The sequence below is a fragment of the Xiphophorus hellerii genome, chromosome 18, assembly GCF_003331165.1.
Source record: "Xiphophorus hellerii strain 12219 chromosome 18, Xiphophorus_hellerii-4.1, whole genome shotgun sequence".
Taxonomy (NCBI): domain Eukaryota; kingdom Metazoa; phylum Chordata; class Actinopteri; order Cyprinodontiformes; family Poeciliidae; genus Xiphophorus; species Xiphophorus hellerii.
The window spans coordinates 31,630,370-31,649,607 of record NC_045689.1 but is presented as its reverse complement, the minus strand read 5'-3'; the positions used below and the strand labels follow the sequence as shown (position 1 = coordinate 31,649,607).

Sequence of the window (19,238 nt, the reverse complement as noted above, 5' to 3'; positions counted from 1 at the left end):
TTTGTAGTTAGTTGTGCTCACCACTGCTCACAACGTTCTCGACAATAAATGAATATACACCTAATTGCTCTGCTCAAACCACATAAACTGTCAGCATCAAAGAAAGCTGGAAAACATGTGAAGGTTTGTGTTAAAACTGCAGTTGTTTTCCAGACACTTGATTCATTCTGCTGGGATCCACAGAGGGAGCAGGAAGGATTAGCAAGTCTCTGGCTTAAAACCGACAGGCGTCACCGTCTGTATTTCCTGAGGATTTCAGGCTTCAGGGCTCGCAGCACATTTAACACCCCCCACCACCCATCCAGTTCAACTAGCAGTTTGTCCACAGTGGGCTCAGGGAGGGGAGGGGAGACGGCTGAACGGGACAAACATGAACACGGGACTCGAAGAAAGCAGGGAACAGAAGGAGAACGGGTGAAAGGACAGAGTGGTACCTTAGTGGCACTGCGGAGGTGATCATAGTAGACCTCTTCTATAGCCTGGAAGTAGATCACACCCTTCAGCTTGGTCTCATGTTTGTCTGCAGCGAGAGAGAGAGAGAGGAGAAGAAAAAAAATCAGCTCTGGTCAGAACCTGATCCGTTCTGACACCGTCTCAGCTGGAGGAGCCGACTCACACCTCACGCATGTCACCCAGAATCTTCCGAGCAGATCCGCACGATGTGCTCATCAGCGCAGGAGCCCGACTTTGATCATGACCAATTTGAGCTTTGTGATGATGGATGGGAAAAGACAAGCACAGCAATATTTTTTTCTCTCCTTTCTGTTTTTTAAAGCAAGTGGAGCTTTTCATTGTGTTTTCAGACTTGCCTGCATTCTTACGCTACTCTGGTACATGATTGCAGTTTGTTTCATCAGCCACTGCAGAACTGCAGTAAGGAACCGGTGGGGAACTCAACAGCCCTCTCTACCTCCAGGCGAAAAAACACTCCAGCAGCCAACTTAAAGAGCAGTAGGTAGAGGCGGGCGCAGCGCCTTCATTTCGAGGAACAACAGCCTGCTTTTAACACGCAGCCATTATCTGCTAATGACCTCTTTAGCATTCAAACAGCCGCGCATTTGCATCTCATTTGACTCCGTCTAAATAAGCCAAAACGTGGCTGTGTTTGAGGCTGATTAGCGGGAATTAGCGGCGCTGCTGACTCCTGCTCGTCACCTCCTGTTACTCCGTGTTCAAGGTCAGGAGTCGGGGGCCGCGGCTCTGCATCCCAATCAGCTCGCTCAAAGAGCGCGACGCTGCGGCGGGCCGGGACGCGTTTCAGCCCCTGCCAAAGTAATCTCGGTACGCCTCCTCGCCCTGGCTCCCTTTCAACAAGGTACCACTGTAAGCAGCTTTGAGCGGAACCTTGTGAGGACTTCAAAGGGCCCGACAGCGAGCGGGTGTCCCACAGCTCCAGGAACCGCGGCGAATTACACAACATGTCACCCCGCTGGACGCATGTTCCGACTGTCGCTGGGCCGCGGCTTCTGCCGCCCTCCATGTTCTACTCCAGCATTTACATACGGAGGCTGATGCAACCCAAAACTAACACCCGAGTTCCTCCCCAAACAGAATCCTGCATGAGGAGCAGTTGACGCTCCGCAGACCAGATTAGCCATGGATGGAGCAACGAACATGTTTGAGTCAAGTTGACAAGTTAGTTTAGTTTCCAATAGAAAATTGGTCCATTTCCTTAAATTTGGGGGATCATACGATACTTACATGAAATATTATCTGCTGATTGTGTTTAGCTGCAGGTGCATGTTTTACTACAAGTCACAAGAATTCACTGAAGGATTGCTGTGTTGTTGAATTTTAGGCTAAAATGTCTATTTTCTTATGCAAAAATAGGAATTGAATCGTTCAATTTAATTGAATTGAATTTCAGTGGCAAATTCAAGGTACATCAGTAGAACAAATTGTGAAAAGTGAGAGCTCAGACAATAGAATCGTTTGATTATTTGTGCAATATTGTATAAAATGACCTCAAATGATTAAATGAACAATTTGCCATTTAGAAAAAAACTGAATTATTCAATTAATTGAATAATCAATTAACCATAAGCATAATCAATTGCTAAAATAAACATTAGTTGCAGCTCTAAACTAAAGTGCATCTTTATTTTGCAAAACAAACTATAACAAAGTGGAATAAGAGTGCAATACCAACAAAAGGAACTAAATAACAAAATAAAACTGTTTTCACCCTCAGTCCCACTCCAAAGAAAAAGGAGAAACTTTAACAAACATTAAATGAATCTAGAATCTGGGTACAGATATAGAGCAGTGCTGTCCCACAAGAAGCCCACAGAACCAGACTTAATAAACGGGTTCTTTTCTCATTTTCATGGAGGTTCAGAAAGTTTAGCTTCATTCATCTCTGGATTTCATCCAGCATTCAACGGTAGTGCGAATGGATTCCTGCTTCCTAAACCCAACTTATTTCAGGCCAGAACTCCTGGGTCTTACCAACGTAGTAGGAGAAGGTCCTCTTGAGGCGGTCGAACACAAACCAGCGCTTCTTCCAGGACTTGATCTTGCCTCCCATCTTCACCAGGTAGCCCTTGCACATCTTCTCTGTGAGGATGACGTGGTAGCACGTCTCCACGCTGTGGCCCGACGACTCCACATGCGAGCGCAGGTCAAACTCCTCCCTCCTGATGGGCAGGTAGCGGGTCATCGGTCGAGCCTGGACAGACGGAAAAGAAAAATTAGACTTTTGTCCTGAAGAACCTGATATGTTCAAAGATGACGTACTCAAAACCTTGGTAACACTTTATTTGAAGAGCTGTGCTTAAGACTGACATGGCACTGTCATAAACATGACATAACACCTGTTATGAACATGAATGAGTCTTTATGAATGTCTATGACTGTTGTTATGAAGTGTCATTCAGTAAATGACACTTTCAATGCAAAATTGACACTTTAATGGATTTTCAATACAAGTTTTAGAACTTTTCATTAAAAGGGTCATTATTGTCCAAATAATGCAGTTTACACTTAACTGACTTTCAATGCAGCTTTGTATTAATAGTGTCATTATTTACCAAATGACACTTCATGACAACAGTCATAAACACTCATGTACACCCCTCCATGTTTATAACAGGCGTTATGTCATGTCAGTCTTATGCACACCGCTTCAAATAAAGTGTTACCAAAACGGCTCATACTAGTTTCCAGTGTTATTTGTTACTTTACATCTGATACCTCTACATAAAACCCAACTACCTTCTAAAGTAATCCAACAACCTCTAGCAGAGTAAGTGGGACTGTCACACTGACCTGAGAAAAGTTCTTGGACCTCATCTTGACCTCCTTCTCCACAAGCTGCTGTCTGTGGAAAGTTTCATCCTGGAGTCTTTTCTCTGCCTCCTCCCTCCTCCTTCTCTCCTCCTCCAACATCTGACGGCGAGCCAGGCTCTCTCGTTCCTGGGGGGGAAAAGTGCTTTCATTAAATATTTTTTTGATCTTTGGGATCAGCTTTGCAGAGCATACAAAATTCTCTCTCTCTCTCTCTTTTCTTTTTTTTTTCCCGTCAGCACAGCACTCATATATTTATGGACATGCTCCCCTGCTGGGAGCTACACATAGACTGAGTGCTGACCTCTGAGCAGAACTACCACAGCAGTGCAGCTGAACCAGTCAGCGGCATCGGCTGGCTTACAGTAGTTACATGCTGGACACATGTTCTTTTGACATACCATGGTAACAGAGAAGTAAAAAAAATGAAATAAAAATGGAAGACACCTGCAAACAAATCTGATTTTCACAAAGGTTTCAAACTAAAATGTGTTGCAATCAAACCACCTAACACTTTTCCACACCTTCACTACAGGGTGAACCTCTGCAGCTCACCCAGAGCAACCGTGGTCCAAGAGCTATGCGACCCTTCAAAATAATAATCACTTGAATTCTGGGTGGAGCATATTTATAGATGAAGACGGTTTTTCATCTTAAATGCAAAATGTTTATATTTTTGCACAGTTTTGGATTCATTGCTGATTAATTGTTTCAGCTCTACAATAAACGTAAAACACTCTAAGGTGTTAAATTAGTGTCAGGTGAGGTGAACTTGGATTTTTATTGCTCCACTGACCTCCTTCAGCAGAGAACAGTGGTTGTGAGCGAAAGACCTGAGCTGCAGTCACAGTCTTTATGTTTTTATGTTTCCATATTCCTTCTCAGTTATGGATGAGTTTGCTACACAGGCTGAGGCTCATCCGTCACTGAGGACGGATCCGGGATGGATCAAGACGGACCCTTACCCGCGATTCGATCAGTCTGGCTTTCTCCAGCTGCGCCTCCTTCAGCATCTTCTCCATCTCCTCGATCTTCAGCACGTCCACTCCTCCAACGCTGCTGGCAGACACAGCACAGTGATGACTACCTCCCCTCCTGTGGAAACACCTCAATCCATGCAGATCAGAAGAAATCTTTAAAAACAAAGGAATTACAGCGATAAATATGATTGTTTCGTCAGCAGGGAGGTATTGATGAGCAGGCCGGTCATTAATCAGGGAGCTCCAGAGGTGCTGCTCCACCTCCACCAGCCCTCCATCCACTCAGTGTGGTTCAAAGCTGGCTGTCTGGTTGTGGTTTTGGGCTGTGTGTTGGCGGGTGTCTGCGAGTGTTAACGTCTCGTTTTATTGGTTCAAACGTTTGCAACCTGCGGTTCTGGAGCCGCATGCAGCTCTTCTGTCAGCCTGCAGGGATGTGTGTAACTTTAACCAACAAAAACAACAGATAAATATTGCATAGAAACGCCTCAGGAAAGACTAGTTGTAGCAATCGGTCTTTCATTTACACCCCCATCACCGGTCTGCACGTCTGCCAACTTCCATCCAGATCAGCTGCCACCTCCTGGGTGTTCGTCCATTTCTGTCACCATGTGGAGTTTGATGCACTGTGTGAACGGAATTTCAACCACGCAGTTACCTGAACTCGCCCAGATGTGTTAATCCATTATGATTATTGACTAATTGTGACAAGTTTTCACTAGAGTTTCCAACTTGTGTTGAACGGCTCATCCAATTAGAAAGTACGCATTTCACTTAGCCAGTTTCTCTTGGATCATGAAAACCCTTCTAGATTTTGAAGAAGTGATGGAAAAATATAGAAGAAGCCAATCTCTACAGAAACAAAATCTTTAAAGCTGCAGTATGTAACTTTTATAAATATGTTTTTTACATATTTGTTAAACTGTCACCATGTCATGACAGGATAATATGAAAAAGTACATTTCCTCCTCCTACCTGTATTTGTACGACCGTCTGTAGAAATCCACTGCTGTCAATGAGAAACAACCATTCAGCCAGGAAGAGGATCGTAGCGCTGTCAATCAATCATGTGTACACGCTGCTCAATATGCCAATGGCAGAAAAACAACTTATTGTTCCAGGAAATCTGTTCATCTGCTGTCATCGGTGGCTATGCTAACCAGCCTGAGCATTCCTGGCAGGGAGCAAGGGGAAGAGTGTGAGCAGCGCATACACCAGGGTGATTACGACACTCTGGTTGGTTGTTTCTGACTGGTAGCAGCGTATTTCTACAGATGATTGTCGGATCACAGGAAGAGGCAGAGGAGCTCCAGTTTTTCACAGATCATCTGCCTGATACCAAACTGTCCCAACATAGTGTCAGTTTCAACAAATATGTAACAAACATGTTTCTTGTAAAAGTTACATACTGCAGCTTAGGTGAACGAAGGAAAGAAATAAAAAAAGACAAAAGAAAGGCCATAAGAAAGAACAAAAAAGAAAAGAACAAAAAAAACAAAGAAAGAAAGTTTAAACCTTCCTATATCCACAGCAGCAACATTATTGTGTTTATAATATACAAATATTTGTAGGTATTAAGTAAAATTTTGTTGTGTCAGGGATATATTTCAATATTGAATAAAATATAACTGTAATAGTGCAAAATAACTTATAAAACTTATTAAAAAACTATACCTGGAGATAAAACAGAAATAAATCTTAGATGGACTCTGTCTGTACATCAACATCTGTTTGGTCATTAAAGTCAATCTGACAAAAATCAATCCATATTGATAGTTGACTTAAAGTTGCATCTTATTTGCTTTTGATTATTTCATTTCTCAGAAGATCTAATAAAAAATAACACAACATGAGTCGGATTTATGTTATAAATGAGTTTCCAAAAACAAACCAAATCAGGCAGTTGTAACATTACGGCTGATTGTTAGTAACAACCAATGCAAATCCAAGCAGCAAATGAAAAGAAGCAGAAGTGGCATTAATGCCTCTGATTCCTTCCAGTATGTAGAACAAATCAGATGAATGCTAACATATTCATCAAAATAGAATTTTTAAATCAAACTTCAAATTGATTTTCTTTTTATATTCAGGCATGTAAAGATCCTTCCTGCCATGAAAAGTGTGCCTCAGCGTGTGTGTTGCTGTCGTACCCACCTGGACATGTTGTCGGGCGAGCATGCCGAGTTGTTGCCCGTGGAAACGCTGGTATCCATGCTGTCCGAGCTCTCCAGGCTCAGGGTGTCGTAGGGCTGCTCTCCGGCCGATGGAGGCTGGTGGTGCAGGATGGAGTGGTGCATCAGGGATGGGGGGCCTGATGAGTTGTGGCTCAGAGTGGGACTGTTGGCCATGAAGGGGGAGTAAGAGGCCGGGAGGTGAGGCTGGGAGCCGTGCAGCGCCTCCCACTGGCACTGGGCCTCGGCGGCGGCTCTCTGCTTGAGCTCGGCCAGACGGCGGCGCTGTTCCTCGATCACCTGCTGACCTGACAGGAAGAGGAAGAGAGAAAAGGAGGGGTGAATTCCTTTCTTTATTTGAATTTTAGAGGGAGAACAGGCCAGCAAGCTGATCTGGTCTGAACGCATCCGCTGGATCTCAACCAGCAGGTCTGAGCCACGGTGGCAAAACCTGCTGCTGCGCAAGTTACTCAGAAGTTTGTTGCTAGGTAACCAGAGAGTAAGTAAGTTACACACCTTGGTTAACTGGTTAGAGGTTGATCAGCTAAAGCCTTTCCTCCACCTGCATCTCCCAGAATATTGTGTGGTTCTGGATAGCAGTTCAGTGAATATTCTATATACTGAATATTGAATATTCTTAAAGTTGTATTGTCTATTGATATTGATCACCTGTCTATCCCAATATATATTGCTATTGATTTAGCACACATCCAGCTATGTACTCAGTCCCAAAGCAACCGAGCTCCTCTGAAATTCTCTCTCAACATGCAGTATTCTCCGGCAGAAAGAACCATCAGAGAAAACTGATGGGAGGTTCCATGTTGCAAAGAAAAGATAATACAATTTTTTTGTTGTTGTTATCTGGTGGGTGAAGATTGAAAGAGACCATAGAGAGGGGAGGAAAAACGAAGGTTGGGGTCTGAAATGAGCAGTCAGGTTGTGTGGACGTTGCCTCTGATGGACCAGTCAACATAGCCAAGAAGTCAGGCTGCCGGGTTTTTATCATCACAAAGCCACATGCAGAGTCTGGGCTTTGTTACGCTGAAGCCTGCAGGCTGGATGCTGATTGGCTGCCTGGTAGTTATTGTAGCTTTGTCTGCTTTTCCATTCAGCCTCATTAATGAGGTAGAGTCTGACAGAGCCCTCGTTTACAGAAGCAGTAACAGATTCATAGAGAAGCTGTACTCTAACGCAACTATTGTCTTTTATTCAGATTTATGTGACAAACACAAAATAGTGCACAATTGTGAAGTAGAAGTAAAATTGTGCTTTTTTTTCCCTTTTGCTTTGAAATAAAATTTACGAAAGTGAGATTGTTGTCTGATTCCAGACCCCTTCGTTAGGACAGCTCTGACTGAATGAACAGAGGATCTGCCTCGCTCATGGTGGCAGCAGGATGGAGCCCTGCTGCGTTATTCTCATTGGCTCTTTTTCTAGACTTTTCTTCATAATTTTTTTGTTTTGTTTTGTTGTTGAGGCGTTTGTTGTTTAGACAATTATTCCCTGGGTGTTCTCACTGTTTTATTTTGGGGTTAGTTACTATGATGTGCAACCGTGACAGCAATGTGTTGTTTCCACAACTGAGAACAGCTGATTAACATCTCAAAAGTTCAAATAATGCTTGAACTTTGACCCAATTGGTCATGTGACTCTTAATACAGTCAGAGGCCTCTTCAGATTTCTTGCAAGACTGACTGCTACTGAAGACTCATCACCATCTACCACTCTTTGAAGGTGCTTGTTTGTTATAAATTGCAACATTTTTTATTGATCCCTTTGGGAAAAGTAAAAAAATGTCAGATCACAGATCCTCAGGTGGGTTTAGATCTGAACTTTGAGTAGACCATTAAACACTAGCATATGTTTTGATCTAAACCATTCAAATATAGAGGACGGAACATTTAGGGCTGGTGTTCAAACTTTTTGCCAAAATCGTCAAGTTAAAAGCTCCCAAGGGCCACAAAAATAGCTTCTTTCTAAATTAGAATTTAAAATAAATATATAAATACGAGGACATTAATAGCCGTTTCATTTCAGAGACAGCAGCCGGACAAACGAGGAAGACAACGTAGAGTCCTGAACACGATGACATCATCTACCTGCTGAGCTCTCCTCTAAAAGCTTCTGTCTGGAGATCCGGGAGTCTGTGGTGCAGCGGTGCGAGGAGAGATGAGACGTGAAAAGGAGCTGGACAGCAGACGGAGACAAATCCGTCTCCGGCAGCCGTGGGTGGGCTAAATGAGACACTGCGCTCTGATCCACTTAGTCACACATGCAGCTCAGAGACGGAACAATGTCCAACCCCAGTCTACCTTTCATTCCCACCTTTCATCACTTTACGTCTGCATGTGACAGCAGTCTGCATGAACTGAGTTATGCATATTGTGTCTGACCTGCAGATATTTCTGACAGTTGAAGGGATATTTACTGATTAAGTATCACAATCCTTCCAGCCTGTTACCTTTCTGCTGCAGAGCCAGCTGTCTCTTGGTCTCGATGTCCTGCAGAGTCGCAGCCAGGTTCCTGGGCAGGCTTCCAGTGCTGCCGGCGGCCAGCAGGGGGCTCTGCTGGGTCACAGAAAGCAGGGTAAATACATGACACCCAGGGTTGCCAGATCTGACTGACAGTTTCCATCCCAAAAACAACGCCAAGAAATCAAAACAAAACAAAAACAGCCCAAATCTCAACCTATGATGAGACTCATGTTAATCTTGTGTTCCGTACGTCATTGATTCAGAACTGACAATTTTGGTTGTCTTTAATTATATTATATTGACACTTTATGATGTCGCTTTTGACAAATTCCACACAGTTCAAAATAAATTAATAAAATAACTGGAATATCATGACATTTTATTAAAAGTTCTGTGCTATTCTGCTACACAATGACAACCATTTCGAAAGGATTTTCGTCTGAACACTTTCTAAAAACCTGCCACCTGTTGTGAAAAGCAGCTCAAATTTTAACAACCCGCCCAAAGCATTTTAACAACACCAAATGTGTTCAAAAGCAGCCCGAATGGGAGGAAACCCTCCCAACCTGGCATGGGGAGGATGACACCTGGCCTCTGGGAGGAGGATTTATCCAGCCTGCGTACCTTGGAGCTGGTGTTGCGCCCCAGCGTTGCTGCTCCGTGCTGCAGGGGGGACGAGGAGCCTGACTTGGACTGATGGAACGGAACGCCGGGATCACTGTCCAGTTTGGAGCGAAACACCTGACAAAGGAGAACGTTTCACAAAGTGATGACAGAGTAGCGACCATGTGACGGTAGATGGGAATGTTGTGAAATGTTCTGTTTTCTCATTTGTGAGTCTGAAAAAAATGTTGCAGTACTAGGAAAGTAGGGGAATACTTTTTTACTTTATTAGCTATTAGGAAATAGCTAATAAACATTCTGCAGTTGTAGCATGCAGCTTTGATTTTAAGAATATTTTAATTTGTCAGTGAAAAGCTGATCTTAAAACAAAAAATGTGTCTATCTGCAGGCCAAAACTCGATTATTGTTGAGTCAAGGTTGGGGGCCACATATAATCATGCCAAGGGCTGCAAACGGCCCCCGTGCCACACTTTGGACATCCCTGAGCTAAAGCTTCAAAGTTCAACCAAATTAAAGCTTTCGATAGCCTTTTGTAATAAACAAATCATTTCTGTTTCATTTGTTGCAGAGGATCATCTTATTTTCCAGTAACTAAAACTGAAACCTGGACTATCAGCTGAGATTACTGTGTTGCAGCTCAGCTCAGCTAACAGCTTCAAAAGTGTTCAAGGAAAACAGAGAGTCTATGGACATACTGCTGACTTTTATACATTTTAGCCATTTTACTGAAATATTTTATTTTTTAATAAATTAAGAAAATATCACACAAAAATATCAGGTAAATAGCCTCATTTTAGAGATGCTTGTTGTCCTTGTTAGCACGTAGTCCCCCTGCTGGGCTGCTTGTGAAACATTTTAGTAAGGGATGCACCGATAAACCACTGGATTCTTAGATGACAAACCAATCTTATCCAGCAATCTGTCTATCTTAAAAAAGTCTTTACGGGGGCGTGCCATGGTGGCGGAGGGGTTAGCGCAACCCACATTCAGAGGCAACGTGGCCTCGACGCAGCTGTCGGGGGTTCGACTCCCGGACCCGACGACGTTTTACCACATGTCTTCCCCCCTCTCATTCCCCCTTTCCTGTCAGCCTACTTTGAAAAAGGGACACTAGAGCCCACAAAAAGACCCCTTGCGGGGCGATTAAAAACAAATAGAACAAAAAAAAGTCTTAAAGATCAGCCACGGTCCCTTCTCTGCTCTGCCATAAGAGAGACTGACCGTCTGCACTAGGAATGTACGGTATAACATCAGTATCGGCCAATGTTATAACACAACTATAACAGTCCAAAACATAATTAACAACCGATACTTATTACAGTGTATTAACTGAAGCAGATAAGCAGTGATGCCTCCTCAGTCTGCATGTGTGCAGTTAACAACCTCACTGTTGCCAAATTAGCAACTTTCTCATTATACTCAGTAAAATGTGTAGAAACAACACAAAGAGTCAATTTTAACACTGAGCCAGAGAGAATGTGGTCCCGCCCTGTACAGTGTTAACTTTTCAGAGTACAGTAAACTTCATTAACAACATCAATTGTTAATATATTTTTGCACTATGGAGACACATAAACACTTGCGGTGTTACTTTTCAAGTGTTATTCTAACTAATATCCAATAGTGTCAGGTGACAAAAAATTGGATTGAATTTGTCTGTCTTGTAAACAATGGAAAATGTAGTAATCATCTAACACTGGAACTGGAAGACATTTTAAATATCCAGAGTAAATAAAGAAAACAACAGAAACAAAAAATAAAATAGATTCTCAAGTCTGTAAATAAAACTGTCCTTCAAAATCGGAAAACTTTTTGTCCTCTTTTTGAAGATTTGGTCTTCAGTTTGAGACCAGAGCTTCAAATTGAAGACTTTTGTCATCCAGTTTTTGGTAGAAAGAGAGAAAGAGAAAAGTGATAAATCATGCAAATACAAAATATTGAGCTTGCTTTAACTTATCATACGATTAATTGATTTATTACTTACATCGACAAGTCTATGTTAAACCAAAGGAACAGGACATATGAAACGACAACTCTTTAGAAAGTCACTTTGGTACTGGTAACCAGCTCATGCCTAAACTCATCCATCCTTCCTGAACCCAGTATGGAGCATCATCTTTCATCACGACACAAATGTACTTAATTAGAAAGAAATTATTTTTACCTTGTTGAATCTCAACCATTGTAAAAATATTAAACTGCAGACTGAATGAGTTATTGGTTATTTTTCTGTGTAAGGTGGGCAACTTAAAAAAAAAAGTATGGGACACACACAAAACACACACTTGTTTTTTGACAGCGAGTCAGCAGGACAGAGACGTTTGGCAGCCCAGAAAACACAGCAGAAAGGTGAGGGGTGAAAGGCTACCTGCAGGACCGGTCTGCGGCCTGACGGCGACTTGGCCGGCAGAGGGGGGGCACCGAGCTGTGTGGGGCCGGTCATCAGCTCCTGGTACCACTGCTCTAAATCTAGTGTGGAGAGGTGAGGCCTACTGGGCTCACACTGGTGCTGGAGAGCAAATCAGATGAGCAGCAGACAGAGGCAGAGCACCAAGGTGGAAAGCAGAGAGGAAACAAGAAAACATCAGAAAGCACTGAAAGAGAGCAGAAACGGGGATGAAATGTTTGTTTCATACACATTTTATGTTCTACTTAATATTCTGCTGCTAGACGCAGACTTTATGACTGACCAATGTTTGAGTGGCTCATAAAGGTAATCCAATCTGAATTTAGAGACCGCCAGGATAAATGTGGTGAGACCGCCATGGAAAAGTTGAAAAGTGTTTAACTTTTGTTGCTGTTGAACTTATAGATGTCCTGTAAAATCCCCAACTATAATTTTCCAAAAGTGCCGCATACGTAGCGGCTCCCACGTTCTGTGGGTTTGTCACTCAAACATCTCCTCTAATGGCTGATGATGAGTCCGAGTGTAATGGCTCAAATATAAATAAATCTCATGCAACTGTTTACATCCATCGCTGCCATAATTTCTAATGACTTATTGTGTAAAAAGACTTGTTCAAGTGTGATTTTAATTTAATTTCTTATTTATTAGATACACTGCAATTGCGAAATTGTGTTTTTTTTTTTTTTTTTCTACATTAGCAGAATATCTAGAAAGTTATACGCACATTTGTAACGGAAATACAGCTGGTGTGAGACTACTGGCACCAATTGGCTGGATCTCTGTTAAATTAGGTCAGTCAATTTAAAAGGGGGTGAATATTTATGCATTCACATAATTTATGTTCAATATTTTTAGCTGCCCTTATTTTGCAGAAATTAGTTTTTACTTTAACATCAAAGAATTTATAACTGTTGATCACGATTGATAAGCAAAAGCAATAAAAACGGTAAAACAAAAAAAGGGGGAGAGTACTTTATATAGGAACTGCATTTAGCACTTTAAACAATTTGAATACGTCTCTTAAATCTCCTTACCTCAGTTAGCTACTGCCATACCTCTAACTAAGACACACAAGCATTTCTATCGCTTACACTCCTAAACAAATACACCTGCAGGAGAGGGAGAAGAAGAGGGGAGGATAACACACACCTCCACAGACAGAGAGAGGGAGGAGCCATGCCGAGAGGGGAGGCAGGAGAAGGCAGGGTCTCCTGCTCTGGGCTGCAGGGGCTGGCGTAGCGGGGATGTAGGGGAAGACTCCACCTTGGGCATCCCATAGATCTGATTTAACTGGCCCACTGTCACATACTCCTTCACAGGGGGAACACCCACACACGATGGGAGGCAGGAGGAGAGGCGGGGGAGCAGAGAGAGACAAGTCAGCCAGACCAGAACAATGGCAGGAGGGAAACAGGTGAAGAGGAAACAAACGCTGGATTATCACTAAGAAACATCACAGTTAGTTTGGACATTTCTCTTCTGGTATCTCCAATCACACAACAACTTGCTTCCAACAAACATGCCTTTCTCACACTTCTTCATCAATCGAAATTCACAGCAAACGTTCATGCGGCACAAAGCCAACCAGCAGAGGGAGCAACATGACATGAAGATGGAAGGATGGGAGGAGAGACAGAGAGCTATGTCAAGAGTTAGGACAAGCAGGAAGTAAGAGTACCTCGGCGGCGCCGGCTAACGGGCGGCGTAGTGAGCCGGCCCGGTACAGCTTACAGGTGTCTGACAGCTTCACGTATTCCTGAGGCCCGGTCGAGGCGAGGCAAGAAGCAGACAGGATGAGAGGCGCTGCCTTCTACAAACACTACCACAACACTTGTGTACACACAACAATGCCATAGACGCTTGACAGCGGCTCTGGTGACAGCCAGACACACTCTTGAGACAGACGTCACATGTGGCCGACACACAGCAAAACGTAGCTGGTCCGCTTGGTACGATGGCCAACCTGTGGCTGCTCGGATCAACCGGAGGGAAAACACTGAACACCAGCAGATGACAATGTGGTCACACCAGGGGGAGTGCACTATGAAGCAGGATCAGTGTGATGAGTTTGTTATGAAGACAGAATTTACAGGGTTCCTCGTTCCATGTTTTACCAACTCAAAGTTGAGACTTTTTAAGACCTTCTTAAGACCACTATAAATGGAATTTAACAGCTACATCTCCACGGAAATATACAAACTTCATCCAGCCAACAGGAAATGAATTTGCACTTACCCACCCACTGTCGATGCAGTAAAGCTAGCTGGCTAGCTAGGAAAGGGTATGTTAGCCATAAGTTACCAGTAACCCTCAACTGGATTGGACTAACCATACTTAGTCAGCCAAGTTTGTTTGACTTGGTTGCAGCAAGTCAACCGTATTGACCTGCTGCAGATTTCACCAACTTAAATAACAGACATGTTTAAGACCTTTTTAATGCCACCTTTAAAAAGATTCAAGACAGAACAAAACTATAGCTATAGTGAATGGTTGGGGTTGATTCTGCAATAACATCAAGTAAAGCAAAAATAAAGACAACGTATTTTGTCAGCTAGTTACCAGTAACTTCAACCGTCTCGAGTCACAGAGCATGACAGAAAACGCTAACAACAAAAAAATATAATCTGAAAATACAATAGTCCTGTCAAGACAAACTTTAAGATCTAATATTATGATATTAAAGACCTACTGGTTTTTTCAAATGAACTTAAGACATTTCAAAGCCTAAATTTGAGCTACATTAACCCTAAGACTTTTTAAGAATGTGTGGACACCCTGGTTTAGTAAGCAGAAAACTGATGTGTTGATCTAAATGAGCTGACCCTACTTCACAATACAGGCCGCTGCCTGGTGATGGGTGAGGGACACACCACAGCAGAGGGGGGAGCAGCAGGCATCATGCGGGGGTCAGCAGGTCAGTTACCTCTGTGGGGCTGCTGGGGAACAACCGACAGAGGGGGGGAGGATGTAAGAAGGAAGGAGAGACTCCACATAGGGAGGTCTGGGAGGACCGGACATCCCCCAGCAACAGCTCAGCCTCGCTGATATAGAGAGCTTCCTGTTTGGACAGGTCAGGGGAAGGTGCTTTTATTGGCCACAGTCAAGGTTTGGGACTCTTCAGGTGACTGGAGCTTCAGTAACATGTTTCCATTGAACTAATTCATGCGATACTCAATAAATCATTAGCAATTAAAGCAAGAATCAGCTGAAAAACCTATGACTTGCTCCCAGAAGTTGCATTAGGTCCAAACAGTTATCGCAGACTTCATGCTAGTCTACAGTCAGAGGCCAGGAGATCTGAGTGAGATGATGGTGAAATGAGCGGGGCGTTGGAAGCTAATCTTCATTCTTTCACTCACCTCTCTCATGGCAGAAGAAGACTTGGGGAAGCTCTTTCCTCCGGTCAGCGTGTGGTATCTCTTCTCTAGAGCCAACAGTCGCTCCTTCTCCTGGAATACAGGCAGAATTTGGAATGTACTGACGCATGTTTTTCTGAGATTCTCAGACTTTAGGGGAGGCGGCGTTTTCTTCTGTTATCTTCAGTACCTTTTGGAGCATTTGCAGTGTGAGCGTCCGGTCCTTGGCCAGCCGCTCGCACTCCTGGGAAGCTTGCTGGCCAAGCTGCCTGGCCTGCTTCTCCAGAGCAGAAACCTTTTCCTGCACAGACGAAAACAACAACCCGACTCTCAGGGTGAAGGTTTTCTAACTCTGGATGCAACCACAGTCATCTGTCAGCTGAACAGTGCAGACATAGTCCAGGGTCTCCTGCTTCACCTGCTAACAGATGATTAGCATCCAGGGCTACAATACTCATGTTTTCATCAGTATTTTTTTTATTTGAAGAAAGGCATTAGACATTGTTGAAGGAAACAGCAGAATTGGTATTACCTTTGTAAAAAAAAAAAAAAAAAAAGAGTGTTAAGAGTGGTTAGTAAAAAACAAACCTTCAGGTGGTTTTCAGCTCTTCAGGAGAAGAGTTAAAGCGCAAAAGTGGAGATAGAAACACATTTGTTGGATAAGTTCTGGCCTAGCAAACTTTCCCATCCAGTGGTGGGTCTGTGCCTTACCAGAAGCACAGAACTCTGAACGTTTCGAAGTCTAAGCTTACAAGGTTTTAATTTTTTCTAAGATGTGTGCTCCATGCTACTTTGCAACCCCAGCATCATGTTGATTACAGCCATGCGTGGCGTCAACATCCGCTGAAATTATACTTTACTTAGCCTGAAAACCAATAGAAAGAAATACTTCTAATTTGCATTTTCTTTTTTTTCATTTGCAATGTTTCAAAAGCTCAGAAAAAAAATTCGCATGACAACAGGATGGAGCCACAGCTACTGTTGTATTGTTTCACTGGTTTAAAGGTGGTGCCTGTTAAACGTCCTGGGTGTCCTCACCTTCCTCTTGGCCACGCTGCGGTGGTACTCTGCCTTCTCCTGAAGGAGCTGCTGGCTGAGCGTCTCCCTTTCCTCCTCCAGACTGCTCTCTCTCTCCAGCTGCTGAAACTCCAGATCCTCAAACTTCTTGGTCCCTGCTTCCATTGCCTCTCCGTCCTAATTGAGCCCATCAGAACATTGTGATTGGAACAAACATGCAACAGCACGTTGCCCACCCTTGAATATGGTATCCAGTACTCTCAGAAACCAACTCCACTTTCATAAAACCAGCAGCAGTTCTCAGCCCAACAAACTAAAACACTGGCTCTCCAGCTTAGTGTTTGAGGGATGATGATTTGAGCTCAACTGATTGCCACTGACTTGAATTTGTGCGTATATAAAATTATTTTAGATTGAAAACATAAAGATTCTGCTGCAGCACAGAGACATGCAAAAATTAGTCAACTCATTACATGTTACCCCTTCTTTTTTGCCAAATGGTAAAATAAGCTAATTTTAGATCAATTATTGAGATCTCATCAATTAAAACTAACTCAACCATAATGAAGATTTAGTTGAAACCCCCCGATCCCCCAAATAAACAAGTCCACACCGATTGATGGAGAAAATATTACTTTCCGAAGCAGCATTCTGGTTCTGATGATCAGATACTGTTATTAAAAATTGCTGCTCTGGACCAAACAAGTATGTCTTAACAAAACGCCAAGATGGAAAGATATTGGCAATGACTGTAAGCATCACAAAATAATCCAAGAGCTTCATCAGTAATATTTAAACCTCGTTTAGATAGTCAGATGATAAAACATTAAATATTGTGAATTAGTATTTCTCTACTTATGACAGTAAAGTTGCATCTAAGTGAAGAACAAGGCTTCTGTAACTAGTTTTGGACAAATTAGACTAAAACAGACAGCATCATTATTTGTACCGTCCAAATTTTGAAGAAAGAGCATAATAGCCCAAGGGTCAAGCATGGTGCTTGAGGTATAATGGCATCAGAAGACTGGCCATCATGAAGACCATTAGATGTATTATTACTGATGCATTTGCACTGTTTCTACTGAGTTTGAATTTGCCTAAACTGATAAACATGTGGTGTTTTCCCCAATCTTTTGAAAGCATAAAACCTTAGAAAGGGTCAAACTTTTAATAATAATAAAATGTGTACCGAGTTAAAAGTCTGTTTATGTGGGTCCAAAAGTAGTCTATTAATATGGGGGAGTAAATCTACCACACAAAAAACACAGCTTTATTTGAAATGAAGTGATTCACTGTTTGAAAGAATGTATAAAGCTGATCTTTAGAGCAAATTTATGTAAGTTACAGTAAAATGTTTCTCTGCTGCTTTAGAGAAGCTGAATTGCAGACAGGATGAAATGTTATTATCAAGCCTCTTGAGACTGCAGCCTAGACGGCCTAGAATGTTAATTCACATCCAGATGACGTAGGAATTAAACTGACCCATTTAACGGGAGTTCAAAATAAATAAATTTAAAAAAACCTCTACAACACCCTCACACAGAACAAAGAAGTCTAGGCTTTTCAGGCTCAGCTTCTGTTTATCCTGTTTGGCATTTTTACTCTTTCCACCGCTCTGTTCTCTCCCTGTGGACACATTAAACCAAATGAAGCAGAATCGATATGAACCAGGCAATGAAATAATTTCCATGAAAGCAGCTTTGAAGTGGAAGTCGGTAAAAACACAGAAGGTTTTTACACAGAACACACGTCACTATTATGGTTGTATGAAGCCACCTCAGCTTTAGCGATGGCATCAGCGGCAGCCGAGGTGATTGGGTCCTGATACGGCTGCATTGTGAGGGGAGGTAATGTTTCCTGCAGCTAGCTGCTACACAACATGTGTAATGAGGTTTCTCAAAGTTACTCTTAACCAGCATGAAATCAGATGTGTGTATCTAACTGATGAGTTCTTTGGTTTAATGTAATTTCCCCCCAGCTTAGGTTTGTATCATGGGATCTTGTGATGATGTGAATCTATCTCTTATTTGGTAGTGTAAAAGCAGCTATCAAATAAGAGAACTGCTAGCTAAAAAGTTAGTTGTGCTAATTCTAAAGCACTAATCATAAACATTAGCTTTGCTAATGTGGAAGCGATTCACCAACATGGGATTTTTTGCTAAAACGCTAACTTCAACCGAAATTCTACCTGCCCTTGAAAGACTACAACGCCCTAGCACCAGGTTAATTTTAACATTATAATTTAAATGTTCTATGATGCGCCACTCATGAGTGTTATGTGTTCCTCATCTGGCTGATTATGCCACACAGTCACCTGGTGACTGGGCTTGTTGGTGGAATTGCAGTTCCACTGTACTCACTTTGAAAAGTATCCAAGTTAGGACCTCTTATGAAAGTGGTCAGGAGCTGATTTTGGAGGGAGGAAAAAAATTATTTATATATATATACAGTACAGACAAAAAGTTTGGACACACCTGTCTAATTCCATGGGTTTTCTTTATTTTCATGACTATTTATAAGGCAAGAAATCCCACTTATTAACCTGACAGGGCAGGTTGACCTATGAAGTGAAAACCATTTCAGGTGACTACCTCTTGAAGCTCATCAAGAAAATGCAGAGTGTGTGCAAAGCAGTAATCACAGCTAAAGGTTGCTACTTTGAAGAAACTAGAATATAAGGGGTATTTTCAGTTGTTTTATACTTTTTTGTTTAGTGCATATTTCCACATGTGTTATTCATAGTTTTGATGCCTTCAGTGTGAATCTACAATGTCAATAGTCATGAAAATAAAGGAAACTCATTGAATTAAAAGGTGTGTCCAAACTTTTGGTCTGTACTGTATATACAGTATATATACAGTATATATACTGTATATATATATACAGTATATATATATACTGTATATATATATATATATATACTGTAT

General features: G+C 42.3%; 1 protein-coding gene across 12 annotated transcripts in view; it reads right to left on the bottom strand.

The window, feature by feature from the left end:
• phldb1b (pleckstrin homology-like domain, family B, member 1b) overlaps positions 1-19,238 on the bottom strand; it is a 103,529-nt gene that overhangs the window by 5,703 nt on the left and 78,588 nt on the right. For 5 of the 12 annotated variants that reach the window (XM_032590338.1, XM_032590339.1, XM_032590336.1 and 2 more), the window contains 13 exons: positions 16,333-16,488; positions 15,485-15,595; positions 15,298-15,387; positions 14,862-14,996; positions 13,088-13,249; positions 11,900-12,040; positions 9,532-9,648; positions 8,895-9,000; positions 6,417-6,741; positions 4,251-4,344; positions 3,268-3,414; positions 2,449-2,668; positions 435-520 (listed from right to left, as the gene is read on the bottom strand). In XM_032590338.1, the coding sequence (XP_032446229.1) occupies positions 435-520; positions 2,449-2,668; positions 3,268-3,414; positions 4,251-4,344; positions 6,417-6,741; positions 8,895-9,000; positions 9,532-9,648; positions 11,900-12,040; positions 13,088-13,249; positions 14,862-14,996; positions 15,298-15,387; positions 15,485-15,595; positions 16,333-16,488 (1,890 nt within the window). The remainder of the gene's footprint in view (positions 1-434; positions 521-2,448; positions 2,669-3,267; positions 3,415-4,250; positions 4,345-6,416; positions 6,742-8,894; positions 9,001-9,531; positions 9,649-11,899; positions 12,041-13,087; positions 13,250-14,861; positions 14,997-15,297; positions 15,388-15,484; positions 15,596-16,332; positions 16,489-19,238) is intronic. The other 7 variants (XM_032590345.1, XM_032590344.1, XM_032590335.1 and 4 more) reach the window with 6 other exon arrangements.